Here is a 27,873-nt window from a genome sequence, read left to right on the forward strand (position 1 = left end):
CTTATGGAGGGTGATGCCATTGACGTCCAGGGACGTCCAAACTTCCCATTTATTCCAATGGCATTTCTTCATGTTTGTTCATTCTATTGATGCCAATGTACTTGGATTCCATTGACGCTTATGTAAGTTGATACCATTGACGTCCATGGACGTCCAAAATTTTACCCATTCATTTTCAATGGGAATTTTTTTTTTTTTCCCAAAATCAACAGAAAATGACTAGATATCAATAGGACGTGTCCCACAAATATCCCCGATTGCATTGCTGCTTATGGAGGGTGATGCCATTGACGTCCAGGGACGTCCAAACTTCCCATTTATTCCAATGGCATTTCTTCATGTTTGTTCATTCTATTGATGCCAATGTACTTGCATTCCATTGACGCTTATGTAAGTTGATACCATTGACGTCCATGGACGTCCAAAATTTTTCCCATTCATTTTCAATGGGAATTTTTTTTTTTTCCCCAAATCAACAGAAAATGACTAGATATCAATAGGACGTTTCCCCCAAATGTGCCCGATTGCATTGCCGCTTATGGAGGGTGATGCCATTGACGTCCACGGACGTCCAAACTTCCCATTAATTTCCAATGGCATTTCTTCATGTTTGTTCATTTTATTGATGCCAATGTACTTGGATTCCATTGACGCTTATGTAAGTTGATACCATTGACGTCCATGGACGTCCAAAATTTTTCCCATTCATTTTCAATGGGAAATTTTTTTTTTTTCCCAAATCAACAGAAAATGACTAGATATCAATAGGACCTGTCCCCCAAATGTCCCCGATTGCATTGCTGCTTATGGAGGGTGATGCCATTGACGTCCAGGGACGTCCAAACTTCCCATTCATTTCCAATGGCATTTCTTCATGTTTGTTCATTCTTTTGATGCCAATGTACTTGGATTCCATTGACGGTTATGTAAGTTGATACCATTGACGTCCATGGACGTCCAAAATTTTTCCCATTCATTTTCAATGGGAAATTTTTTTTTTTCCCCAAATCAACAGAAAATGACTAGATATCATTAGGACGTGTCCCCCAAATGTCCCCGATTGCATTGCCGCTTATGGGGGGTGATGCCATTGACGTCCATGGACGTCCAAACTTCCCATTCATTTCCAAAGGCATTTCTTCATGTTTGTTCATTCTATTGATGCCAATGTACTTGGATTCCATTGACGCTTATGTAAGTTGATACCATTGACGTCCATGGACGTCCAAAATTTTTCCCATTCATTTTCAATGGTAATTTTTTTTTTTCCCCAAATCAACAGAAAATGACTAGATATCATTAGGACGTGTCCCCCAAACTTCCCCGATTCCATTAACAATTATGAAAGGTGCCGCCATTGACGTCCATGGACGTCCAATTCTCCCATTCATTTCTAATGGCTTTTACTTTGTTTTGTGCCAATGACTGGCATTATGATCCATTCTATTGATAGACCTGAGTGGGGCTAAGATCTGTATCACCACAGAGGAAAGACCAAGGTGTGTAATTTCTCCCGAAATTGCAGTTTCTAGTTATTATTATTATTCAATAATTCTCCGCGTTTTTTTGAGCCAACGCACAGCCCAAACCGTAGCACCGATCGGCACCGTTGAAGTATCGGCACGACCGGATTTTTCGCGTGACGATGGGAATTTTTCAAACCGCCACGAAAAATTTTCCGTTCGCCCGTAAACGGCAATTTTCCGAAAAATAAAAAAAGTTTCAAAATGTATCTAGTCCTACAATTTTTGACCAAATCACATAATTTGGGCATCAAAAATTCCGGGACGGTGAGGGGCATAAAAGTTGTATACAGAATTTGGCAAAAATTTACGGTTCCCCGGAAATTTGCCAAAAACTTTCCTATTCATTTTGAATGGAAAAAAAACGCGCGCTTCACAGCCCGAACCGTTAGACCGATCGGCACCGTTCAAGTATCGGCACGACCGGAATTTTCGCGTGACACAGGAAACTTTACAAATGGCCCCGAAAATTTTTCCATTCGTCCGTAAACGGCAATTTTCCGTGAAAAAAAAAAAAGTTTCAAAATGTATCTAGTCCTACAATTTTTGACCAAATCACATAATTTGGGCATCAAAAATTCCGGGACGGTGAGGGGCATAAAAGTTGTATACAGAATTTGGAAAAAAATTACGCTTCCTCGGAAATTTGCCAAAAACTATCCCATTCATTTCACATGGGAAAAGTTCCATTCACTTCCAATGGGATTTCCAATGGAATTTACATTGCATTGATGCCATTGACGGCCATGCATGTCAAATCTACTGATGCCAATGTACTTGGATTCAATTGATTATATGGATGTCGATGCCATTGACTGCCATGGACGTCCAAAATTTTTCCCATTCATTTTCAATGGGGAAAAAACAAAATTACCCCAAATCAACAGAAAATGACCAGATATCAATAGGACGTGTCCCCCAAACTTCCCCAATTCCATTGACGCTTATGAAGAGTGCCGCCATTGACTTACATGGACGTCCAAAATTTTTCCCATTCATTTTCAATGGGGAAAAAACTACATTTCTCCAAATCAACAGAAAATGACCAGATATCAATAGGACGTATACCCCAAACGTCCCCAACTCCATTGACGCTTATGGGGGTGCTGCCATTGACGTCCATGGACGTCCAAAATTTTTCCCATTCATTTTCAATGGGAATTTTTTTTTTTTCCCCAAATCAACAGAAAATGACTAGATATCAATAGGACGTGTCCCCCAAATGTCCCCGATTGCATTGCCGCTTATGGAGGGTGATGCCATTGACGTCCATGGACGTCCAAACTTCCCATTAATTTCCAATGGCATTTCTTCATGTTTGTTCATTCTATTGATGCCAATGTACTTGGATTCCATTGACGCTTATGTAAGTTGATACCATTGACGTCCATGGACGTCCAAAATTTTTCCCATTCATTTTCAATGGGAATTTTTTTTTTTTCCACAAATCAACAGAAAATGACTAGATATCAATAGGACGTGTCCCCCAAATGTCTCCGATTGCATTAACAATTATGAAGGGTGCCGCCATTGACGTCCATGGACGTCCAATTCTCCAGTTCATTTTTTCTAATGGCTTTTTGTTTTGTGCCAATGACTGGCATTATCATCCATTCTATTGATAGACCTGAGTGGGGCTAAGATCTGTATCTCCACAGAGGAAAGACCAAGGTGTGTAATTTCTCCCGAAATTGCAGTTTCTAGTTATTATTATTATTCAATAATTCTCCGCGTTTTTTTGAGCCAACGCACAGCCCAAACCGTAGCACCGATCGACACCGTTGAAGTATCGGCACGACCGGATTTTTCGCGTGACGATGGGAATTTTTCAAACCGCCACGAAAAATTTTCCGTTCGCCCGTAAACGGCAATTTTCCGAAAAATAAAAAAAGTTTCAAAATGTATCTAGTCCTACAATTTTTGACCAAATCACATAATTTGGGCATCAAAAATTCCGGGACGGTGAGGGGCATAAGAAGTTGTATACAGAATTTGGCAAAAATTTACGGTTCCCCGGAAATTTGCCAAAAACTTTCCTATTCATTTTGAATGGAAAAAAACCGCGCGCTTCACAGCCCGAACCGTTAGACCGATCGGCACCGTTCAAGTATCGGCACGACCGGAATTTTCGCGTGACACAGGAAACTTTACAAATGGCCCCGAAAATTTTTCCGTTCGTCCGTAAACGGCAATTTTCCGTGAAAAAAAAAAAAGTTTCAAAATGTATCTAGTCCTACAATTTTTGACCAAATCACATAATTTGGGCATCAAAAATTCCGGGACGGTGAGGGGCATAAAAGTTGTATACAGAATTTGGAAAAAAATTACGCTTCCTCGGAAATTTGCCAAAAACTATCCCATTCATTTCGAATGGGAAAAGTCCCATTCACTTCCAGTGGGATTTCCAATGGAATTTACATTGCATTGATGCCATTGACGGCCATGCATGTCGAATCTACTGATGCCAATGTACTTGGATTCAATTGATTATATGGATGTCGATGCCATTGACTGCCATGGACGTCCAAAATTTTTCCCATTCATTTTCAATGGGGAAAAAACAAAATTACCCCAAATCAACAGAAAATGACCAGATATCAATAGGACGTGTCCCCCAAACTTCCCCAATTCCATTGACGCTTATGAAGGGTGCCGCCATTGACTTACATGGACGTCCAAAATTTTTCCCATTCCTTTTCAATGGGGAAAAAACTAAATTTCTCCAAATCAACAGAAAATGACCAGATATCAATAGGACGTATATCCCAAACGTCCCCAATTCCATTGACGCTTATGGGGGGTGCTGCCATTGACGTCCATGGACGTCCAAAATTTTACCCATTCATTTTCAATGGGAATTTTTTTTTTTTCCCCAAATCAACAGAAAATGACTACATATCAATAGGACCTGTCCCCCAAATGTCCCCGATTGCATTGCTGCTTTTGGAGGGTGATGCCATTGACGTCCAGGGACGTCCAAACTTCCCATTCATTTCCAATGGCATTTCTTCATGTTTGTTCATTCTTTTGATGCCAATGTACTTGGATTCCATTGACGCTTATGTAAGTTGATACCATTGACGTCCATGGACGTCCAAAATTTTTCCCATTCATTTTCAATGGGAAATTTTTTTTTTTCCCCAAATCAACAGAAAATGACTAGATATCATTAGGACGTGTCCCCCAAATGTCCCCGATTGCATTGCCGCTTATGGGGGGTGATGCCATTGACGTCCATGGACGTCCCAACTTCCCATTCATTTCCAATGGCATTTCTTCATGTTTGTTCATTCTATTGATGCCAATGTACTTGGATTCCATTGACGCTTATGTAAGTTGATACCATTGACGTCCATGGACGTCCAAAAATTTTCCCATTCATTTTCAATGGGATTTTTTTTTTTTTCCCAAAATCAACAGAAAATGACTAGATATCATTAGGACGTGTCCCCCAAACTTCCCCGATTCCATTAACAATTATGAAGGGTGCCGCCATTGACGTCCATGGACGTCCAATTCTCCAGTTCATTTCTAATGGCTTTTTGTTTTGTGCCAATGACTGGTATTATGATCCATTCTATTGATAGACCTGAGTGGGGCTAAGATCTGTATCTCCACAGAGGAAAGACCAAGGTGTGTAATTTCTCCCGAAATTGCAGTTTCTAGTTTGAAAATGGGTTTTGCTGCAATTGGATTACTGTTCCCCTCTAATTAAATATGGAAAACGGTTTTCCTATGATTAGTAGTTTTTGATTTCTTGGTATCTTTGACGACCTGGTTGGGCAATCCATCAGCAGTTAGTGACGCATACCCACACATCGAGCGACATGGACGCGCATCATGGCCAACATGTATTAGCAAATTGTTAGCAAATAAAAAAAACAAAACCCCGAAACAAAAAATTAAATTGTTATTTTCTTTTCAGAGCATTAAATGTATTGAATCGAATTGAAAATCGTGTCCCCTGCTTGAAAATCATATCGAACCGTGAGTTGACTGTATCGTTGCATCCGTAAGGAACACCATAGCAGAAGCTATGAGGGGAAAATTTTCATTTGCCTAAATGCTTAAGTTATTAAGTGCAATTTTATTTATTTTTCTTGAAAAACACATTTAATTTATTCTGTGTGTCTGTGCAGTATTAATATTGTTGTCTTTTACTTAAGAGGCATGGTCTATTGTTTTTAGTTGTGATTTCTTAAAAAGTATTTTTTAATTTAAGAGTAAATATTTATCGCGTTTAAATGGGTGTACTTGATCTATTAATATATACTGTATTCTCCCACTGTGTTATTGTAAATTGTTTTTTTTTTTAAAAATGGGGGGGGGCGCAATAATATCGCATATCGCAATAATTTATGAGATAAATTATCGCACACTAAAATTTGTTATCGCGACAGGCCTAGACGTCACTCGGTTCGGGTTAGCATGTCGGCTAGCTGTCACGCCTCATGGTTTGTTTACATTCTCTGAAGCCGGAGCAGGCATAAAATATCGGTCGGGAGGTGCGACAGTAAAGGTGAAGTCGACAGTTTTGACCATTATGGAGTAATTTTGCCATGTCGTACTGAATAAATGTATTTTATTTAGGGCTGTCAAACGATTAACATTTTTAATCGAGTTAATTACAGCTTAAAAATTAATTAATCGTAATTAATCGCAATTCAACCATCTATAAAATATGGCATATTTTTCTGTAAATTATTGTTGGAATGGAAAGATAAGACACAAGACGGATATATACATTCAACATACGGTACATAAGTACTGTATTTGTTAATTATAACAATAAATCAACAAGATGGCATTAACATTAACATTCGGTTAAAGCGATCCATGGATAGAAAGACTTGTAGTTCTTAATAGATAAATGTTAGTACAAGTTATAGAAATTAAGCGGTGGAAACCCTCAACACAATGAAAAAAAGCGTTGCAAGTCAATCGCCACCCAGTTTCCCAAAATCAACAGAGAGTAGGTCGAGTCATATGATGACCCAAGTGATGCGGTGTCCAGCGATGACAACTGAAGTCTAGAGATCCTATGAAGCCTGCCAAATGCTGAATTTCTTCCGTCTGTGACATCAGATGACAATGACTTAAGAGAAATAAATGTAGCAAATTTTGATGAAATGAAATCATAAACTAGTCATATATACAGTACACATTTTTTAAAGAAAAATCTAATTACCTTCATATTTTAATAAGAATGATTTATCTTTGTATAGAGAACACTTAATGCTACAGAAAAAAATAAATACATATTTTCCACTCTAAACTGCTTCTCAGTCTTTTGCATGATCATTTTTCAATGTTGCGCTAGTCCATCGCTATCCTAACTTTGTGTTGCTTACTAAATTTATTGTTCTTTGATGTGTGCCATTGTTTGCTTGGTATAACTTAGCTTTCTATGTTGTGTCACAATCTGACAGCGAAAGCTGATGCTGATTCAACATAAATCTGGTCTCACTTATTGTGGCCTATTGAATATTGTTTCAGAATGTAATATAATTACAATATATTATATACCAATAGAATACATTAAACAGTCAACAAAATATGTCAGTGTTGTTTACAATTTATAGCTTTATTTTTTTTTTATGTAATTCATGCCCGTCAGTGCTTCAGCCTCCTCAAGTTTGGCTCTCACGTCTGGGATCTCCTGACGAAACAGGCATACTCTTGGAAGGGTAATTACTTGAAGGTTTACAGCAACACCTGGAAAATAAAATCGTTTTGTCATTTATTTTGAAAAATCAATAACATATATCATTTATTTAGCCACATTTGGGCTAGCTTTACCATATTTAGATCCGTAGAAGCTGTCCCATAACCTAATATCCAGTTTTAGCTATGTGGAGAGCATGGAAAATATATACAACCATGTAACTGCATTCGCTCAAAAAGAAAAATCACGATTCTGGATTTAGGCTTACCACTCACTCTCCCGTTCGTGAAGTGTCGAACTGTCAATTGGCGTCATGTGTCAAGTAAATCGTCGTCATCTGACGCCTCAGGTTCAAACATGTAGGGATTAATTGTAGATCATCCTTCCTGGGAGCCATGCCATCGGTAGCGTCACGAAAGAGCGATCCTGAATGATTACCTTTGGTGGAAATATCACTGATATAGGTGTTGCTGCTATGCTAGTTGTGGATACTAGTCGTCTGTTGCGCCGGGGAATTTACATCACACTTCCGGGTTCGGGAAGGGACATTTAACGGAGTGCAAAAAAACTAAAGAAAAACACAAATTATCCTTGCAATTACGTGTTGATAATGGCATGGTTGTTTTGACGAACTCGTCCAAAGTTTATATTCGTAAAATTACACCAAAATCCGGAAAGCTCTTCAGTTGCCCTTTAATCTGTTTGAGCGGGGCATGTGCGTTAATTGCGTCAAGTATTTTAACGTGATTAATTTAAAAAATTAATTACCGCCCGTTAACGCGATAATTTTGACAGCCCTAATTTTATTATTTCATATTCCATTTAGCACAAGACTTATTTGTCAAGACCAAACCATGTATTTAGCAATTGGGGAAAAATACTTTGATAAAAAGAATATCCTGTAAAAATATTGGAGTGAAGAGACTGAAACAATGACATTTTGCGGCTCTCTTCGTCGCATTTTCCTCGCTCTGAATAATTCCCCCTCAATGGGCTGAATTCTAAATCAGATGAAACCATGACCCTGCCGACGTCATTCTACTGTTGGGGCCTCTAGAGCCCTATAATGGTAGGCGTGGCTAAACGGCGGATTAAAAGACTATTTTTCGTCATCTGCTTTGCCAAATTGTTGTATATAGTCGAATCGTCTCAAAATATGATTCTAATTCACATAATAATGCTATTTAAGACTTTTTTTTAATCCTGTCGTACGCACTTTAACCAAATAAATAAACCATACATTACAATGATGGATGGGTGACGTTTGACGGCCTTTTGATATAATGACTTAGTAAACATTTTCGATCTTGCACATGAGTTGAATTTCACCTGCGTGCGTTTTTGCATATGCTGATGCAGCAAGTGAGCATCACATGGTCTGCTTTCTTTGTTTTGACCTCCGGTCTCGGGTCATCAGCTGTTCTTTAACGCAACGTCCTTGCCGCCCATCCTGTTGGTGCGTCTCTTTCTTTATCAAGGGCTGGGTAAAACGGGGGCGAGAGAACGGCACTGTGCTTACAGAGCCCATTATTTCTCCCATCATGTGTTCTCACTTCTCCCTTCCCTACCTCCCTTCCAGAACCACACACTGAGTCAGCACGCGCAGTGAGACCGAGAACCGGCAGGATCTCCGGGCTCAGTCGGGGCCCCCGACCCGGAGCCGGCGGGGGAGCTACATCTCCACATCACAGCCAATCAAAGTGTCATTTGCCACTCACATGTAAAAGTGTAACGATCGCACCACTGGGTGTGGCTATTAGCAGCAGCGGGGGAAAAGAATATTAATGGGATATGCTATTAAATAAAGAAAGGCGAGCAGGATGAAAGGGAGCAAGGAGTAGTCAAACAAGGTATTATTGTATGTGCAGTATTTTTAATCGTCCCTGCCAAATTCTGTTCTTATGTCATTATTATTATTATTATTATTATTTTTTTTTTTGTAAGAAAAAACACACCTCTCTCATTTTGGATCATTTTGAGTTAGTATTCAAATTCATCTGTGCTCATACGTATTTCTTCTTTCTTTCATACATTTTTGGATCGTTTGCTTTTTGTCTTTGAGTTCTCGCCGTGAGTAGGTACTCGTGCCGTGTACTTGTGACTGTCTGTCCTCCAGTTGTAAGTTTCCCTCCCAAATCTCCTTTCTATGATTATTGTTATATATATATTTTCTTCCCTTTTTGTAATTACTATGAAAGAAAAAGGAAAAATTAAAATGCAGAAAACCTTGAAGATGTTTCTTTTTTTAGTCTCTGTCGCCTCTAAAGGTTATTGTAAAAAAAATAAAATAAAATAAAAAAATTTCAGTGCATCTGGTCAATGACTCCTTTTAAAATGTGAATTAACCAGATGGCAATAATACAGCACAGACAAAAATAAATAAATAAAATAAATAAATAAATAAATACATGACAAATGAAGGCAAGATGTGTGGAGTGACTTTATTATTTGTTATTATTGTATCGTTGGGAAATATTCAGGTGGATGAAATGAAATGATGATAACATAATTCTCACAATCACACAAGAACATTGGGGGTGTTCAAGCCAAAATTTGCAAACTAATGATCTATCATTAGGATTTGAATGTATAGGCAGGCTTACTTATTTTTGCTTTACACTTTAATAGAATACAGTGGTACCTCTACATACGATCGCTTCGACACACGAAATTTTCGACATCCGACGTAAAATTTGACTCGCCATTTGTTTCTACATCCGACGACATGCTCGAAATACGACGACAATGGCAGCACCGCAGACGAATGCACGGCGGATTTTCTTGTGTGACAAATCAACACAGGTTTCAGAAAAGGTTGGTACAGGTGGTGAAACAAGGAAAAAGTTGATGCTTACCTTCGAAATGAAGATGCAAATGACAGAAAAATATGAGCGTGGGGTGGGCATCCGTGAAATGGCTCAACAATACATCTCCACGGTCCTCCTCCGACCATCGTTCGCCAGTCTTTATAAATTAAGCTGACAATTCTTATTGTCTCCAAAGAAATCGCCAGCTTTCATCATTTCTTTCACAACTTATTCAACACAAAAGGCATGCTGTCTGCCGCAATTGACGGTGTTCTCAAGAGAACATTCAAACTGAAAGTGAAACTCAAACTCACCGGTCCGTCTCTGGCACATGAGCCCCGCGGTGCGTTCAGGTACACAAAAAAACGTCCGCCTTATTAGAACCCGATTCGTTACACTATTACAGGAATTATTATTATTCTTTTTATTACATTATTCCAATTTTGATTTATAATTTATTTGTTTTGCTACGTGTAATTGCCATTTGTAATAGGATTTAGTGCAGGTTTTTGGGCTGTGGAACGAATTAATGGAATTATAATGTATTCCTATGGGAAAATCCTGCTCGACATACGACCATTTCGACTTACAAACAAGGTCCTGGAACGGATTAACTTCGTATGTAGAGGTACCACTGTATTTTAATAACCTTGCAGTTCCATTCATTTACAATTTGCAAACATTAAATGTTAATTCTGTGTAAATCTTGGTTCAGGACTTCTCGTGTATTGTGTTTGTAAATTCTCATGTTTTCATTGGTGGTCTGCAGAGAACCCACTTCCTCTTAGGCTCCTCTTTTCTAAAACATGTTAGTTTAATTCAAAATGTGTCACACGTTTTTGCTGTCTGTCTGAACTCCGTGATTGGCTGGTGACCAGTCCAGGCGTCCGCTGCCTCTTGCTCAAAGGCAGCTGTCATTGGCTCCAGCTCAGTAAGGACAACTGCTGAAGAAAATGGAATGATGTACTTGTCCGTCTCAAAAAATTAGCATATTGTGATAAAGTACATTATTTTCTGTAATGTACTGATAAACATTACACTTACATATATTTTAGATTCATTACACACAACTGAAGTAGTTTAAGCCTTTTCTTGTTTTAATATTGATGATTTTGCCCAAAAAGTCAAACCAAAAATCCCTGTCTCAAAAAATTAGCATATCATGAAAAGGTACTGTAAAGAAGCTACTAACCTAATCATCATCAGAAAATAATGAACTTTATCACAATATGCTATTTTTTTTTTTTTTTTTTTTTTGGAAGGACCAGTATAACCAGCACAAAACATATCAGGTCTGTTGTCAATGTAAAGGAAAGTTACCTTAAGTGCCACTTTTGTGCAGAACATGATTTGCACAATACTTAACAAACACAAAGCTAACTGTTTTGCCATTGGGGAGTCACAAGACCTGGTTTAATATAATGCTTTTCTCGTGTAACAGTGCTCTTCTATAAATTCTGTAATATGCAAATGACCATAGAGTGTGAATACTTTATGAATGCATTACATGGACAAATGAACTGAGTGCTTACAGGTACTGCATATTGATGGTTTAAACTGCACCATTGCTGGGTCTGTATTAAGTTCACTCACTACCAATGACGACAACAGACGTCCAAATTCATGATTTGAACAGACCTCCCTCAAAATGAACTGGACGTCTATCGTCATAAATTGGTTACGTCATTCACGGCCAGCTCTCCTAGTTAAAATAGATTCGACTTGTATAGCTGTCAATGACAGTGAGTGAGGAATGATGACTATACACTGCAGGCCAAAAGTATTGGCACCCCTGCAATTCTGTCAGATAATGCTCAATTTCTCCCAGAAAATGATTGCAATTACAAATGCTTTGGAAGTAATATTTTCATTTATTTTGTTTGCAATGAAAAAAAAAAACAAAAAAAAAAACAAAGGAGAATGGGTAAGAAATTTAAATCATTCTCATTTTACACAAAACTCCAAAAATACAGGGGGGCAAATAAGTATTTAGTCAACCACTAAATGTGCAAGTTCTCCCACTTGAAAATATTAGAGAGGCCTGTAATTGTCAACATGGTTAAACCTCAACCATTAGAGACAGAATGTGGAGAAAAAAGAAAAAAAACAGAAAATCACTGTTTGATTTTTAAATAATTTATTTGAAAATCATGGTGGAAAATAAGTATTTGGTCAATACCAAAAGTTCATTTCAATACTTTGTTGTGTACCCTTTGTTGGCAATAACGGAGGCCAAATGTTTTCTGTAACTCTTCACAAGCTTTTGACACACTGTTGCTGGTATTTTGGCCCATTCCTCCATGCAGATCTCCTCTAGAGCAATGATGTTTTGGGGCTGTCGTTGGGCAACACGGACTTTCAACTCCCTCCGCAAAATTTCTATGGGGTTGAGACCTGGAGACTGGCTAGGCCGCTCCAGGACCTTGAAATGCTTCTTACAAAGCCACTTCTTTGTTATCCTGGCTGTGTGTTTGGGATCATTGTCGCGCTGAAAGACCCAGCCACGTCTCATCTTCAATCCCCTCGCTGATGGAAGGAGATTTTCACTCAAAACCTCTCGATACATGGCCCCATTCATTGTTTCCTTTACACAGATCAGTCGTCCTGGTCCCTTTACAGAAAAACAGCCCCAAAGCATGATGTTTCCACAACCATGCTTCACAGTGGGTATGGTGCAATTCAGTAGTCTTTCTCCTCCAAACACGAGAACCTGTGTTTCTACAAAAAAGTTCTATTTTGGTTTCATCTGACCATAACACATTCTCACAGTCTTCTTCTGGATCATTCAAATGCTCTCTAGCGAACCGCAGACGGGCCTGGACGTGTACTTTCTTCAGCAGGTGGACACATCTGGCAGTGCAGGATTTGAGTCCCAAGCGGCGCATTGCGTTACAGATAGTAGCCTTTGTTACTGTGGTCCTAGCTCTCTGTAGGTCATTCACTAGGTCCCCTTGTGTGGTTCTGGGATTTTTGCTCCCCGTTCTTATCATTTTGACGCCACGTGGTGAGGAGGGAGTTGAAAATCCGTGTTGCGCAACGACAGCCCCAAAATATCACTGCTCTAGAGGAGATATGCATGGAGGAATGGGCCAAAATACTAGCAACAGTGTGTGAAAAGCTTGGGAAGAGTTACAGAAAACATTTGGCCTCCGTTATTGCCAACAAAGAGTACATAACAAAGTATTGAAATGAACTTTTGGTATAGACCAAATACTTATTTTCCACCATGATTTGCAAATAAATTCTTTAAAAATAAAACAATGTGATTTTCTGTTTTTTTTTTTTTTTTTTTTCACATTCTGTCTCTCATGGTTGAGGTTTATCCATGTTGACAATTACAGGCCTTTCTAATATTTTCAAGTGGGAGAACTTGCACAATTAGTGGTTGACTAAATACTTATTTGGCCCACTGTATGCCCGACAAAAGTATTGGCACCCTTTTAAAAATCATGTGATGCTTCTCTAATTTGTGTAATTAACAGGACCCGTAACTTACCTGTGGCACATAACAGGTGGTGGAAATAACTACATCACACGTGCAGCCAGTTAAAATGGATTGAAGTTGACTCAACCTCTGTCCTATGTCCTTGTGTGTATCACATTGAGTATGGAGAAAAGAAAGAAGACCAAAGAACTGTCTGAGGACTTGAGAAGCAAAATTTTGAGGAAGCATGGAAAATCTTAAGGCTACAAGTCCATCTCCAAAGACCTGAGTGTTCTGTGTCTACCATGCGCAGCGTCATCAATAAGTGTAAAGCCCATGGCACTATGGCTAACCTCCCTAGATGTGGACAGAAAAGAAAAATTGACGAGAGATTTTAACGAAAGATTGTGCGGATGGTGGATAAAGAACCTCGATTAGCATCCAAACAAGTTCAAGCTGTCCTGCAGTCCGAGGGTACAACAGTGTCGACCCGTACTATCCATCGGCGTCTGAATGAAAAGGGACTCTATGGTAGGATACCCAGGAAGACCCCACTTCTGACCCAGAGACATTAAAAAGCCAGGCTGGAGTTTGCCAAAACTTTCCCTAGAAAGCCAAAAACGTTTTGGAAGAATGTTCTCTGGTCAGATGAGACAAAAGTAGAACTTTTTGGGAGGCATCAACATAAAGTTTGCAGGAAAAAAAACGAGACCTTCAAAGAAAAGAACACAGTCCCCACAGTCAAACATGGATGGCGGAGGTTCCCTGCCTCTGACACTGGACTGCTTGACCGTGTGCATGGCATTATGAAGTCTGAAGACTACCAACAAATTTTGCAGCATAATGTAGGGCCCAGTGTGCGAAAGCTGGGTCTCCCTTAGAGGTCATGGGTCTTCCAGCAGGACAGTGACCCAAAACACACGGCAAAAAGCACTAGAAAATGGTTTGAGAGAAACCACTGGAGACTTCTAAAGAGGCCAGCAGTGAGTCCAGACCTGAATCCCATAGATTCAGATTTGGAGAGATCTGAAAATGGCAGTTTGGAGACAGCACCCTTCAAATCTCAGAGACCTGTAGCAGTTGGCCAAAGAAGAATGGTCTAAAATTCCAGCAGAGCATTGTAAGAAACTTATTAATTGATAACGGAAGCGGTTGTTCGCAGTTATTTTGTCTATAGGTTGTGCTACCAAGTATTAGGCTGAGGGTGCCAATACTTTTGTCCGGCCCATTTTTGAAGTTTTGTGTCAAATGATAATTATTAAAAAAAACGTTTTTTTTTCATTCTCTTATGTGTTTTTTCATTGCAAGCAAAATAAATCAAGATATTACTACCAAAACATTTGTAATTGCAATCATTTTCTGTGAGATATTGAGCATTATCTGACAGAATTGCAGGGGTGCCAATACTTTTGGCCAGCAGTGTACAGTATATAAATAAGTGCATTATCATTACATCGCCAGCGGTATACCCTGGACTGGTTGCGTGTCAGCCACATGCATATTTTAGGATTGTTGGTATAGGGTGAATCAGCTGCAGGAAACCCAATCAACCAATACTAGTTATCTGGGTCTTTGAGAAAAGACCCAGATAGTGTTATTCTGTTTTTTTTTTTGTTTTTTGAAAGGGATTTATTCGGCGCGCGGCGCAGCCCAAACCGCTTCACCGATCGACACCGTTCAAGTATCGACACATCCGGAATTTTTGCACGACGCAGGGAATTTTTCAAACCGCTCCGAAAAATGTTCCGTTGCGCCGCAAACGGCAATTTTCTGAAAAAAAAAAAAACAAAGTTTCAAAATGTATCTAGTCCTACAATTTTTTACCAAATCCCACAATTTGGGCATCAAAAATTCCGGTGAAAAGAACGGTGAGGGGCATAAAAGTTGCAGACAGAATTTTGAAAAAAATTTACGGTCCCCCGGAAATTCGCCAAAAACCCGCCCATTTATTTTTAGTGGGAAACAAAGGCATGTTTCAAATTCCAGGACGGTGAGGGGCATAAAAGTTTTACACAGAATTTGGAAAAAAAAATTACGGTTCCCTGGAAATTTGCCAAAAACTTGGCCATTCGTTTTTAATGGGAAAAAAAGAGAAGTTTCAAAATGTATCTAGGCCTTCAATTTTTGACCAAAACACACAATTTGGGCGTCAAAAATTCCGGGACGGCGAGGGACATAAAAGTCACAGAGAAATTTTTTATAGAAAAAATTACGGTTTTCCGGAAATTTGCCAAAAACTTGCCCATTCATTTTTAATGGGAAACAAAGAAAAGTTTCAAAATGTATCTAGTCCTTCAATTTTTGACCAAATCACACAATTTGCCCATCAAAAATTCCAGAACGGTGAGGGGCATAAAAGTTGCAGACAGAATTTTGAAAAAATTTACGGTCCCCTGGAAATTCGCCAAAAACCCGCTCATTCATTTTTAGTGGGAAACAAAGAAATGTTTTAAAATGTATCTGGTCCTTCAATTTTTGACCAAATCACACAATTTGGGGATCAAAAATTCTGGGATGGTGAGGGGCATAAAAGTTGTGTCCAGAATTTGGAAAAAATGTACTGTTTTCCGGAAATTTGCCAAAAACTTGCCCATTCATTTTTAATGGGAAACTAAAAAAAGTTTCAAAATGTTTGTCGTACTTCAATATTTGACAAAATCACACAATTTCGGCATAGAAAATTCTGGGACGGTGAGGGGCATAAAAGTTATATGCAGAATTTGAAAAAAATTTACGGTTCCCCGGAAATTTGACAAAAACGTAGCCATTCCTTTTTAATGGGAAATGTCCCATTCACGTTCAATGGGATTTCCAATAGAATTTGCATTGCATTGTTGCCATTGACGGCCATGTATGTCAAATCTATTGATGCTAATGTACTTGGATTCCATTGACGCATCTGTGAGTCGATGCCATTGACGGCCATGGATGTCCAAATTTTTTCCCATTCATATTCAATGGGTAAAAAAAATGTCCCCAAATAAACAGGAAATTACCAGATATTAATAGGACGTGTCCTCCAATTGTCCCCGAATCCATTGACGCTTATGGAGGGTGCTGCCATTGACGTCCAAATTTTTTCCTATTCATTTTCAATGGATAAAAAAAATGTCCCCAAATCAACTGGAAATGATTAGATATTAATAGGACATGTCCCCCAAATGTCCCCGAATCCATTGATACTTATGGAGGGTGCTGCCATTGACGTCCATGACGTCCAAACTTCCCATTCATTTCCAATGGCATTTAATCATGGTTTTTCATTCTATTGATGCTAATGTACTTGGATTCCATTGACGCCTATGTAAGTCGATACCACTGACGTCCACGGACGTCCACAATTTTTCCCATTCATTTTCAAAGGCAAAAAAAACCCCAACAATTTCCCCAGATCAACAGGAAATGACCAGATATCAATACGACGTGTCCCACAAATGTCCCCGATTCCATTTATGCTTATGGAGGGTGCTGCCATTGACGTCCACGGACGTCCAAATTTTTTCTCATTCATTTTCAATGGTAAAAAAAAAAAAAAAAAAAATCAACAGGAAGTGACTGGATATTGTCCCCGAAATGTCCCCAAGCCAACCTGGGTGAGGTTAAGATCTGTATCACCACAGAGCAAAGACCCAGAGTAATTTCTCCAGAAATTGCAGTTTCTAGTAAATACTAGTGATTTAGGGTGCCACGAGCTTTGATTATACAGTATAATAATCTTTCCATCGGATAGTGGTGGTTGTAAAAAGTGGCGGTTGGTTAATTAATGTTCCTAATGAAGTGATTACAATTTGAAAAATATTTTTGCATCACCTCCACTTTATCCCACGAATACAAAACGCAGACGGTCCCTGCCATGGTGACCGTTGAACTGGAAGTAGACCCATTTTTTGGTATTAAAATGAGTGCATTCAAAGCCAAGCTTTAGTATGTAGAGGTCCTAAACGGCTTTAGGCACGCGCGTGAGTGACTCACGCGTGTCAACCGGTCTACGCGTCAGCTTGACCGAGGCGACAAACAGCGGCACCGCGTGTCTGTTTTCAGGTGGACAGAGTGAGCTGTCACCGGCACCTTGCTTGCTATCGCGAGCAGCTCGTCCGCCACAAACTCGTCCAGGCCAGGCTAAACAACCCCCCCACGACACACATGGCATGCACTAGCTGAAAGACGACGACAGTGGGACGCGAGGCAGGCACGTTTGTTACTATGGCGGCGTCGCTGCTCTCCGAGAGCGACATCAGGCACCGGTCCATGGCGGAGGAGGATCCGAACGGTAACGAGCACGGGGCGGCCGCACACAGCTCGGCGCCCCGCTGGGGACCGCAACACGCTGGAGCCCGGCAGCTGGCTCGGCTCTACTCTCCCGGTGAGCACCGACGAGTCAACACTCCTTGACTCAGCTTTGTGTTGCAGCTGTCATCACTGCATATATAAAGTATGGGGACGGGCCTCACTAGCAACGAGTGTCATCTAGTAGGGAACACGGAATCTATATCTCTTACACGTTACACCTAGTTTAACTCAATGGCTGCGACTGACGTCTGTAGACGTCCAATCCATTTTGGCAGCCGGGCTGGCACCAGGCAATAAGACTTGGACGTCTATTACCGTTGAAACATTCACTGTTAGTCAGCCCCTCCCACTAGGGGTGGGCGATATGGCCTTAAACATGTATCACGATAAATGGAGCAGATTTATCTCGATAACGATAAATGACGATAAAGTCGTCCAAGCGGACTGTTATATAATTTGAAAATCTGAATCAATGCATGAAATACAGATTAACAGTTTCTTGTTGATTTAGTTACCAGCATTCAATTTGATATATTTAACAAATGTACATGCAGTCTAGACATTAGGTTTATACAAATGAATAGTAAACAATAAGAATTCAAGTATGAGCATTTATAACAGAGTGTATGGCTTGAACAATGTACATTGTCAAAATCGATATGCCTGTGCAAACATGTCATTGTAACACAAATGACTTGCAGCTCGAACAGTACACTTCAAAAAGACAATTTATTGTTAATGGCTGCTGTGACATAATTATTCAATACAAGTGTTTACTTTATGGTTTCAGGGTCTCCCCCCCCAGTGCATTTTTTAATAAATGCACACATACATGAACCCCCAAACAGACAGACAGACAGACACACATTAAAGCTATATTGATCTTCTGCAAATGAAACACTTAAGATTTTATGATAGCAATAATGACACAGAATTAAGCACATACAGAAAAATAGCTGGGGCCATTTGTGCTTTATGCTGAATGCTTTACCATCACAAAAGCTATCAGAGAAATCACACACAGTCAGATACAAAATAACGCGACATAGTAATTGCTAGATGCAGTCCATGCCCAATCCACTCATTATATTCAGCCGTTTCGACAAGCTATCCGACTCCATCACGTTCATTTGTAGCGTTAGCCGCTAGCGTTAGCGGCTAGCGTTAGCCTGTGGCCTGGCTACCGGTAGAAAGCACTGAAAGCACCATCTCCGGAAATTGTGAGAACAAGGGAGGACAGCTGGTGAAAGCCCGTCTGGATGCCACCAAGAGTCTATTAAATGTCGGGTGAAAGTTTGGCGAGCCTCCCTTAAGCCACACTCCATCACGTTTTGCTTGTAGCATTAGCTGCTAGCGTTAGCTTACCGGGCTTCTGTTTGATTGGCTTCCTGATGATCACGTGACTCCCTACGTAAGTACATTCACTGCTTTCTTAAAGGGGAATGACCATAGACGAACAACAGAGTCAAAGCGGGATGAAAAGACTATTTTCTTGTTTTATTAATTTACCGAATTTACCGACATGGTCAAAATTACGTCGGTCATCGTGAAGAATTTCGGTGACGGTAAATTTTCGGTTTACCGCCCAGCTCTACCTCCCACTCAAATGGCTCCTCTATGGCTGTCAATGGTAGCAAATCAGCAATTGGCAACACCTAGTATAAATTACTTTCATGTGAAATACGGCTGCACAAAATATTTCATTCTTAGACCGCTGGTAATGGATAACATAATGTTTAAATTTTTAAATTTCACTAGAGGCTGAAGGCTGTGCGCACATGCCCGCTACTGGCTAAAGCCTGAGTTATACTCCCGCGTTGCGGTGACGGCGTAGCGACTACGGCGTCATTCGACATTCGATAGTTCTGCGGTGAGGGAACGCGTTGCTCTGTAATTCACCGCCAAGCCACTAGAGGGATGTGGCGTTATGTTTGTACGGTTTTGGGGCATGCTTGTTTACTTCCGCTAGTCGGAGAAAAATAAACAATGCAATATGGAACTCTTGAAAGTAAATATTCTGCTCATCAACACTGAATAAATATTGAACATACAAATGTTGAGGGGCAGGCGACGCAGAAGACGGTTTCGAGGCGGTCTGGCCGACTTTTGATGCCGCACAGAGTTTTAGACTCAGGTGGAGAGAGCTAGCTGTGGCGGCTAGCTTCAAACTGGCGTCGAGCACTGCGTTCAAGGTCTGCAAAGCCCTCCAGCCCGATTTGTTTGCCGTGTCCTACAACCAGCCAGTGGGAAGCCATAGCAGATTTCTGGCGTCTAGGGAACTTCCCAAACTGCGTTGGGAGGCTTGATTTTAAGGTTATCATAAAAAGCACCGAGGCACTCTCAATCAGTGATGATGTATCGTGTGTGTGAACTGTCTGTTATTGAAAATTAAAGATCAAAACAACTCTTGACACCAAATATGTGCTTTATTCTTTATATACTTGAAGTGTGACACGTAAATAAGTCACAGACTCACAGCAAACATATGTACACAGTAAATGATGAAGTGCACCAACCAAAAATACGACATAAAGTGATAAAAAGTTGGCAGTTTTTGGCCGACTGGTCACCGCTTCGTGTGGCCACTCGATTCCGACCACCCACGTCTCGGTGGTTCTTCCATTTATTTATTTTTTCGATCGCCGACCTTGCCATTTGGCAATCACAATAATAATTTCTTGACGAGACTTGCTCTTCGATGATACTCCCGTCGGCTTGGTCCATTTTTGCGTGTAGAAAACAATGTTTGATTCTCTTGTACAATGGCGGTGTTTTCGCGGTAAACCGGAAACAACAGTCTGAGCGGACCAATCACAGTCCGTTTTCGCTACGTCATACGCGTCTACGCGACGCGAAGGTTACAAAAATCGAGAGGTGCGCGTCAGGCTACGGCGTAGGGTCGTAACTCGATTCTTCCTTGACGGCGTAGGTCTGACGCGGAAGTATAACTCAGGCTTAAGCCTTAACCTGCTGACAACATAAGCACCATAAGTCAATGTGCTGTATGCACATTAGGGGTTAGGGATGGGAATTGATAGGATTTTTACGATTCCCATTCTATTATCGATACTGATTAACGATTCGATTCTTTATCAATTCTCTTATCGATTCTAATTTGGGGGAAAAGAAGAACAAACGATTTGATTGGCATCGAGTTTGTTAAATCAGAAGTCACAACCTTACAAACTCACAACAAGGTCAAAAGAGGCCCAAAGCCTCAATATTAACTGTGGTAATAAGTGGCAAATGCACAAGAATGTTTAACATTTTACTGAAACATTTTTCTAATAGAAATAAAAAATATTGGTATATATTGGCATATAGGTCGTTGGTCTGCCGTTAGCAATATGTGTTAAACTTGCAGGGGTCCCCAAACTTTTTCCAGTGAGGGCCACATAACTTTTCCTTTCTCTGATGAGGGTCCGGGGTCAGTTTGTAACAGAAAAAGTGTGACGATTGCAGGAGTGCCTAAATGTAAAAAATTATTGTTGTTCAGAAAGCCTCAATCAAATAACCCTTTCTGGATATTTCACGGAACAAAAGTAAATAAAATAAAAATAATAATATAATATAATAATAATTAATAATAGTAACACTATTAATCAAATAGATAATAACCAAATAACCCTCACTGAGTTCTTCACAGAAAAAGGCCAGAAAATAAATAACACTATTGAGAAAAAAAAAAAAATTCAAAATGCTCGCTGGTATTGTTCAGGGGGCCGGACCAAATGTCGGGGCGGGCCGTATACGGCCCGCGGGCCGTAATTTGGGGACCCCTGTCCAGTATCTTGAACTGCATGCCTTTTAGTTTTTATGGCGCTTTCACGCTCAAGTGGGGGCGCCCTTGCGCTTCCTCACGCGAAGAAGAACGCGCTCACGTGAAGAAGAGCGCGCTTACATGCGAAGAAGAAATGCCGCATCCAAGCGAGTGGGCGAGTTAGTGAGAGAGGGAAGCACTGCTACGACCCTACGTTCTTTGTTAATGCTTGTAAAATATCTACAGAGGCAACGCCTGTATGTATCATCTTTTGTGTTATTGTTGTGTGGTTCCACTCGCGTTTGGACACTTAAATCCAGTTGTGTAGTGGTTTGAACGATGTGCTAATGCTAGCGAACGCATGCTAACTGTTTTGTTATTACTGAATTAGCAGCTAATCATCGCTGATTTACTTTGATGCAAACCTGTTTGTTATTGGGGACAAAATTGATTTGTTTCATTTCTATTTTTACTTTCACTCTTCAAGTGATGGTTGAATAAAGTCAGCAAATTATACCAACGTCTTCTTTATCGTCATTTCGGAGTTTAGCTAGCTGTATAGCTGTCTCGGTGAGGACAGTGCAGTCTATTCCCTCCCGATGCAGTTATCTCCACCTTCCCTCCCAATGCAGTTATCTCCACCTTGCAATGATTGCAAGTTGTTTTGTTGTAATTTTTCCTCGTAAAGTGAAGACACACTTTCGAGCGTTTGAGCCTACGCGCTGTCATTGTTATGTTTACGACTGCAATGCTCGTGCTTTGTGCTAAACCACCTTAACCTTTCATTTTCACCCCCTTTCCTGGTGAAGTGTAGCCACACTTTGGAGCGGGTGGTTCTTGGCGCCATGCTAGTTTGATGCGTTTGGACAACAAGACAGTCACGACGCAATATGCGTCTTCAGGACTCGTTAAAGGGATCGTTATGGCTTTTTTATTGTGATGTCGAGGCCTCGAAACACTAGGAACCGGTTCCGAATTGGAATCGGATTTCGATTCCCATCCCTATTAGGGGTGTGACAAAATATCCAAATGGTGATATATCGTGATACTTTGTATCCCCAAAGGTTACTGATATGCTCCTGCAAAGAATCGAGATATCGGTTTAAAAAGGTGTCAATGTCTAATAAAAAATAAATAAAAAGGAACCAACAAGTTGCTACCAAAATCTTCCACTATAATAGTGTCTCAGTTCACTCTAAGGTTGCATTGACAGTGCTCGACGCCCAATCCATTTAGAATAGAAACGTTCGTTCATTCGAAACCAGAGCATTTACAGTCATTCTGTCCGATTTTCAGGGCATTTACAGGTCACTTGCTGTTCATTGTAGGGCATTTACAGGTCATTTCCTGTTGAGTTTGAGTCACTGCCAATTCATTTGGGTAAATCCCAGGTCACTTCCTGTTATGTAACTCAAAATAAACCGGAAGTGACCCATAAAATACCCCAAAATCAACAGGAAGTAACTGAAAATCAACAGGTAGATGACCTTAAATGGCCCAAAATTACCTCATTGCCTGGCATTGGCTGCCACTGACGGCCACAGACGTTCAATCCGTTTGAAGTGGGAGGGATGGCAGCGAATGAATGAATATTCGCTGGTCCGGAAATGATTCAATGATATTCTACAAACGAATAATAAACAGAAAAACAAGCTTCTGCTGTGAAGTGGAATTTAGTGTTTGGAGTTTATCACTAGTAGACGTCCAATCCATTTCCAATCGCTGCCACCCTCCCATTTCAAATGGATTCACAAGTTGAAAATGAGCGTTTTTTGTTTCCCATCATTCTTAAGGGGAATTCTAAATCAGGCTGCTAAGGACAGCTATGCTTTTCAGTAAGATCGTCATCCATCGAATATGGTATGCCCGCAGATGTCGTGCAAATGTAGTTACCCCAGTCAAAAATTGTATCCCCCGGACGGAGCCATAGATTTGTTTCTTCATTATTCGATCCAAAAAAAAAAAAGTTGCTTCAATCAAAATATATATTTTCAATAACAAAGTCACTTAAATAAATAAATAAAAACAATGTTTGAATGCAAAAAGAAATTTGAAACTCAAAAAAAAAAAAAATGCATTAGAAAGCTATTTTTCATTGAATTTTTTTTTTTTTAATTGAAGTCAATTTTTTTTGGTATTGAAGTAATGTTTTTTTGTGTTTGGGCCACATTTTGGCTAGGACATTTGAGTCTTTATTATTCAATCAAAAAATAAGTTGCTTCAAACAAAAGATATATATTTTCAAAAGTAAAATCACTTCAATCAAAATAAGAACAATTTCAATCATGGAAAAAAAGTATTTGAATGCGAAAAAATATTTGAGACTAAATTATTTGCATTCGAACACTTAATTTTTCATTAAAAAGTTTTCTTTGATTTTAACAATCCTTTTTGTGTGACATTTGTGTCTAAATCATTCAATCCCCCCCAAAACTTGCTTCAATCAAAAAAATATTTTCAAACAAAGAAAAAAATCATTTGAAAAATAAAATTGCCCTCCCCTAATTTTTTGGGGGGAAATAATATGCAAAGCAAATGTCTAAGGTGCTCGTGACATGATCTGTTCGAAAAATAATTTTGACCCATTATAAAAATGTTTTTGTTCATTTAATTCATTTTTGTTGTTTGTATTATTGCTTTACCACTTATAGATATACTGTATATATTAGGGGTGTGCCATCTTAGGCACCCCACGATTCGATTCGATTACGATTCTGGGTGCTACGATTATTAAACGATGATTGCGGTATTGACGATGATCGCTGTTATTGCAATTATCGCGATTACTGATGCATCGTACATTACTACTTAAAACAGTAGCCAAACAAATTCATGTCCATTATTTATTTAAAATATCCTAATGATTCAACAGGAACGATGGAAACATGTCCATACAACAAAAAGCTGCCCTTAAGCTGTGTTTTTATTTATTTATTTTTTACAGGAAAGTGCAAAAACATTAACCATTTTAAAGGGAGTACTTATTTCTCTCCAATACAATAAAATTTACACAGGTGGAATGAATTCCACATTTTCTGGAAACAAAGTGTCTTTAGAAATAACTCTTCTTTTAACCAATCTACTTTGTTTTCACAGAATTCTGTACTATTTCAAATGTTTGTAGTGTTACAGCTGTACTTAATCGTGGTTTTTCATGTTCTGCATATGAAATACACGTTAGCAAATTAGCTAATTAGCTTAGTGTTGCTAACTATTAACATCTCAAAAACAACAACAATAAAGGCTAAACAGTACAAGTGGGTTTGTGTACTCTTTTAGATGCATACTGGTCTTAGCAACACACTCAGGACATTTTTCAATTGAAATGCCTTAAAACCAGTGTTGGGCACGTTACTTTAAAAAGGTAATTAGTTACATTACTCACTACTTCTTCCAAAAAGTAACTGAGTTAGTAACTGAATTACTCTATAGTAAAAGTAACTAGTTACCAGGGAAAGTACTTATTTTCCGTTACTTTAAAAAGAACTTGTTGTATGTCAAAGAATTTGAAATTTTCTGAGCAATATTCGAGTCAGTGGGATAGAGAAGAACAGACAGGTGTCAGGTAGTTAACTTGTTAGGTGCTTCAGCAGATTTGAATTGCTTACCACAGATGTCGACAAAAGCTTTGCCCCGGGACATCAATTACACATTACATGCAGGTTCTTTCCTTTAACCTTCCAAATTTGAAATAGTGTCTATATCTCCACCTCTTAAAGGACATTTTTTCTTCTGAATGCTCTGCCATCCCGACCCTGTGCATCTGTCTTGCGTGTGTGTTTGCCGCACGCGCTGTTCCGGTTTGCTTGTGAAATCACCGGCTCTGATTGGCTTACCACGACACATGACTCTAACCCTCAGCCAATCACAATCACTTCCATCGCATTTCTCGAGGGGCCGCATTAAGGTAGGCCCGTTTCCCGACAATTCACGTCGCCTTCAAAGCGTCTGCCGTCCTCAAGATGGAAGCAGAAATATTGCTGGCTGACAGTGGGAGATGGGAACGAGGCTAGCATCAGGTGTAGCAAACACAGAAACGTTACCAAACTTTGGAAAGCATTGTCTAATTGAATGAGCAGGGACAAACAGCTTGGAGTCAGAAGTACGTGCGCTATTCTCGAACCTGAACGCACCCTAAGTCTTGGATGACAAATCAACAGAGCAGAGAGTCGACTCGACACGGCTGGTACTCTCTTCAATTTATTCAGAGTAAGTAACGCACCGCTTTTGACCGTCAGTAACGGTAACGGCGGAAAAAGTAATTAGTTAGATTACCCCGTTACTGAAAAAATAACGCTGTTACGGAATGGCGTTACTCCCAACACTGCTTAAAACTACTGCTGGACATCTAAATGACAAGGAGCAACGAACTATCTCTCTTCCCCTCTTGCTCAAAAAAAAAAAAAAAAAAAAAAACTTGCGCACAAAAGTGCAAGCCCGGGTTGCGCTTCTGTTTCTACCTCTCTCATACACAAATTTATTTTCCAGTCTTTTAAAAATGAGTAATTCTCTCAGTAACCAGCAGCATCCATCATAACGTGCGCGCGCCTGTTAACGGTGCCCAGCGGCAGAAGTGTGTTGAATTTTGTTCTGCTACGAGCGGCTGCCATAAAGCTATGCGGGAAAAACATCGTTTTTGAACCTTTATGAATCGTAATCGAATCGTCACGTGTCGAATCGCGATGCATGTAACAATCGATTTTTTGGAAGTCCTCTAATATATACTGTATATATATATATATATATATATATATATAATATATAGGAAAGTCAAATACATGCAATGACACTTTTTGGTCACCAGAGGGGCTTGGACCCCCTGCCCCCCCTTAAACTCCACTTATGATGAAAACCCCTCAAAAAAGACTGTTTGGAAATGCCGCATCCATATGCCATCATCACGACATGGGAGGACAACATGAAGAAATGACTTAGAATCACCACAATTATAATAGTTTTGTATTTTATTGATTCAATGGCAGTGGATGGAAATGCAATCAGGGACCTGAAAATCTTCAAAGCATCCAGTTAAATGTGTCCTAATACATGAATATGGGAATTTTGTGTTCATGAAGGCAGATGTGGAACTAAGACTATTCCACCACAAAGGGATAACAGGTACATTTATGTTCAATTTGACTACAATTCTGTGTGTTGTGTCACAGCTGAGACATCATTAGCTTTGCATTAGCTTCAATGATAAAGAAATTGAGAACAAATACTCACCTACTACAAGTCATACACGGGCTTTATACCTTAAATGCATAAATTCAAGTCAGGGTTTACCCTGGGATTTTTTGAAGCTGTAGTGTTGGTAGGCTGCGTCGGAGTCTGACAACCCCATCATGTTGTGCCGCGGCGAATTTGTTTCATATCGTGACAAATAAGATTTTTTTAACAGCATTTATTTTATTTCCAAGAACCATAACTAAGATCTATTTGCAAAGTTTGCTTCCTGCCTGGGAACACTTGATTTTCCTGGGAATCAGCAATAGCTGGTCAATTTATAGTCAATGTGAGGCATGCTGCAAGATGGTGCCCCTGTTCCCAAAGTCTAACTTCACCTAAACAGGAATAAGAAAAAAATGATATCTAGGAAATGAAGACACTCAAGCATCTCAAACTTACATTGTACAGTTCTGTACAATGCCTCACTCTGTTCATTGAAGAAAAATCTCACAATTCACTGTTGAGATGGGCACTATACTTCACAGTGGGTATGAGGTGCTTTTCAGCATGCGCATCTTTCGTAGCACGCCAGACCCATTTAGAGTGTTTGTTGCCAAAAAGCTCAATCTTGGTCTCATCTGACCAAAGCACACGGTCCCAGGCTTTTGTGTGAGACCAAGATTGAGCTTTTTGGCAACAAACACTCTAAGTGGGTCTGGCGTGCCACGAAAGATGCGCATGCTGAAAATCACCTCATACCCACTGTGAAGTATGGGGGTGGGTCAGTGATGCTGTGGGGCTGTTTCGCTTCCAAAGGCCCTGGGAACCTTGTTAGGGTGCATGGCATCATGAATGCTTTGAAATACCAGGACATTTTAAATCAAAATCTATTGCCCTCTGACCGAAAGCTGAAGCGGGGTCATCACTGGGTCTTTCACCAAGACAATGACCCTAAATGTGGCCATAACTACACAGAAATGGTTCACCAGACACAAAATCAAGCTCCTCCCATGGCCATCTCAGTCCCCAGACCTTGTTTTGTTGGCAAAAGGGGGTTGTACAAAGTATTTACACCAGGGGTGCTAATAATTGTGACACACATTATTTGATGTCAAATATTTTTTTCTTTATGTGGGATTTATTCCCCACTGAATGAATGCACTTGTATTTAAGGTTGGATTTTTCTCTTTTTTTCCATTAAGGTCCCATATTATTTGAAAAAAAAGAAACAATTA

At 39.7% G+C, this 27,873-nt stretch overlaps 2 protein-coding genes across 7 annotated transcripts in view; both read left to right on the top strand.

Annotated features, from left to right (window-relative positions):
• Positions 1 to 10,410, top strand: part of znf423 (zinc finger protein 423) — a 283,900-nt gene extending 273,490 nt beyond the window's left edge. For 3 of the 5 annotated variants that reach the window (XM_057835820.1, XM_057835818.1, XM_057835821.1), the window contains one exon: positions 8,768 to 10,409. In XM_057835820.1, coding sequence (XP_057691803.1) covers positions 8,768 to 8,797 — 30 coding nt within the window. In that variant the 3' untranslated portion in view covers positions 8,798 to 10,409. Of the gene's footprint in view, positions 1 to 8,767 lie in introns of all 5 variants that reach the window. The other 2 variants (XM_057835817.1, XM_057835819.1) reach the window with 1 other exon arrangement.
• A 6,728-nt stretch (positions 10,411 to 17,138) lies between these two features.
• The window catches only part of si:ch211-212o1.2 (uncharacterized protein LOC492735 homolog), a 78,432-nt gene continuing 67,697 nt past the window's right edge, over positions 17,139 to 27,873 (top strand). The window contains exon 1 of one of the 2 annotated variants that reach the window (XM_057836455.1): positions 17,139 to 17,782. In XM_057836455.1, coding sequence (XP_057692438.1) covers positions 17,623 to 17,782 — 160 coding nt within the window. In that variant the 5' untranslated portion in view covers positions 17,139 to 17,622. The remainder of the gene's footprint in view (positions 17,783 to 27,873) is intronic. The other variant, XM_057836454.1, reaches the window with a different exon arrangement.

The sequence above is a fragment of the Corythoichthys intestinalis genome, chromosome 5 (genome assembly GCF_030265065.1).
Source record: "Corythoichthys intestinalis isolate RoL2023-P3 chromosome 5, ASM3026506v1, whole genome shotgun sequence".
NCBI lineage: Eukaryota > Metazoa > Chordata > Actinopteri > Syngnathiformes > Syngnathidae > Corythoichthys > Corythoichthys intestinalis.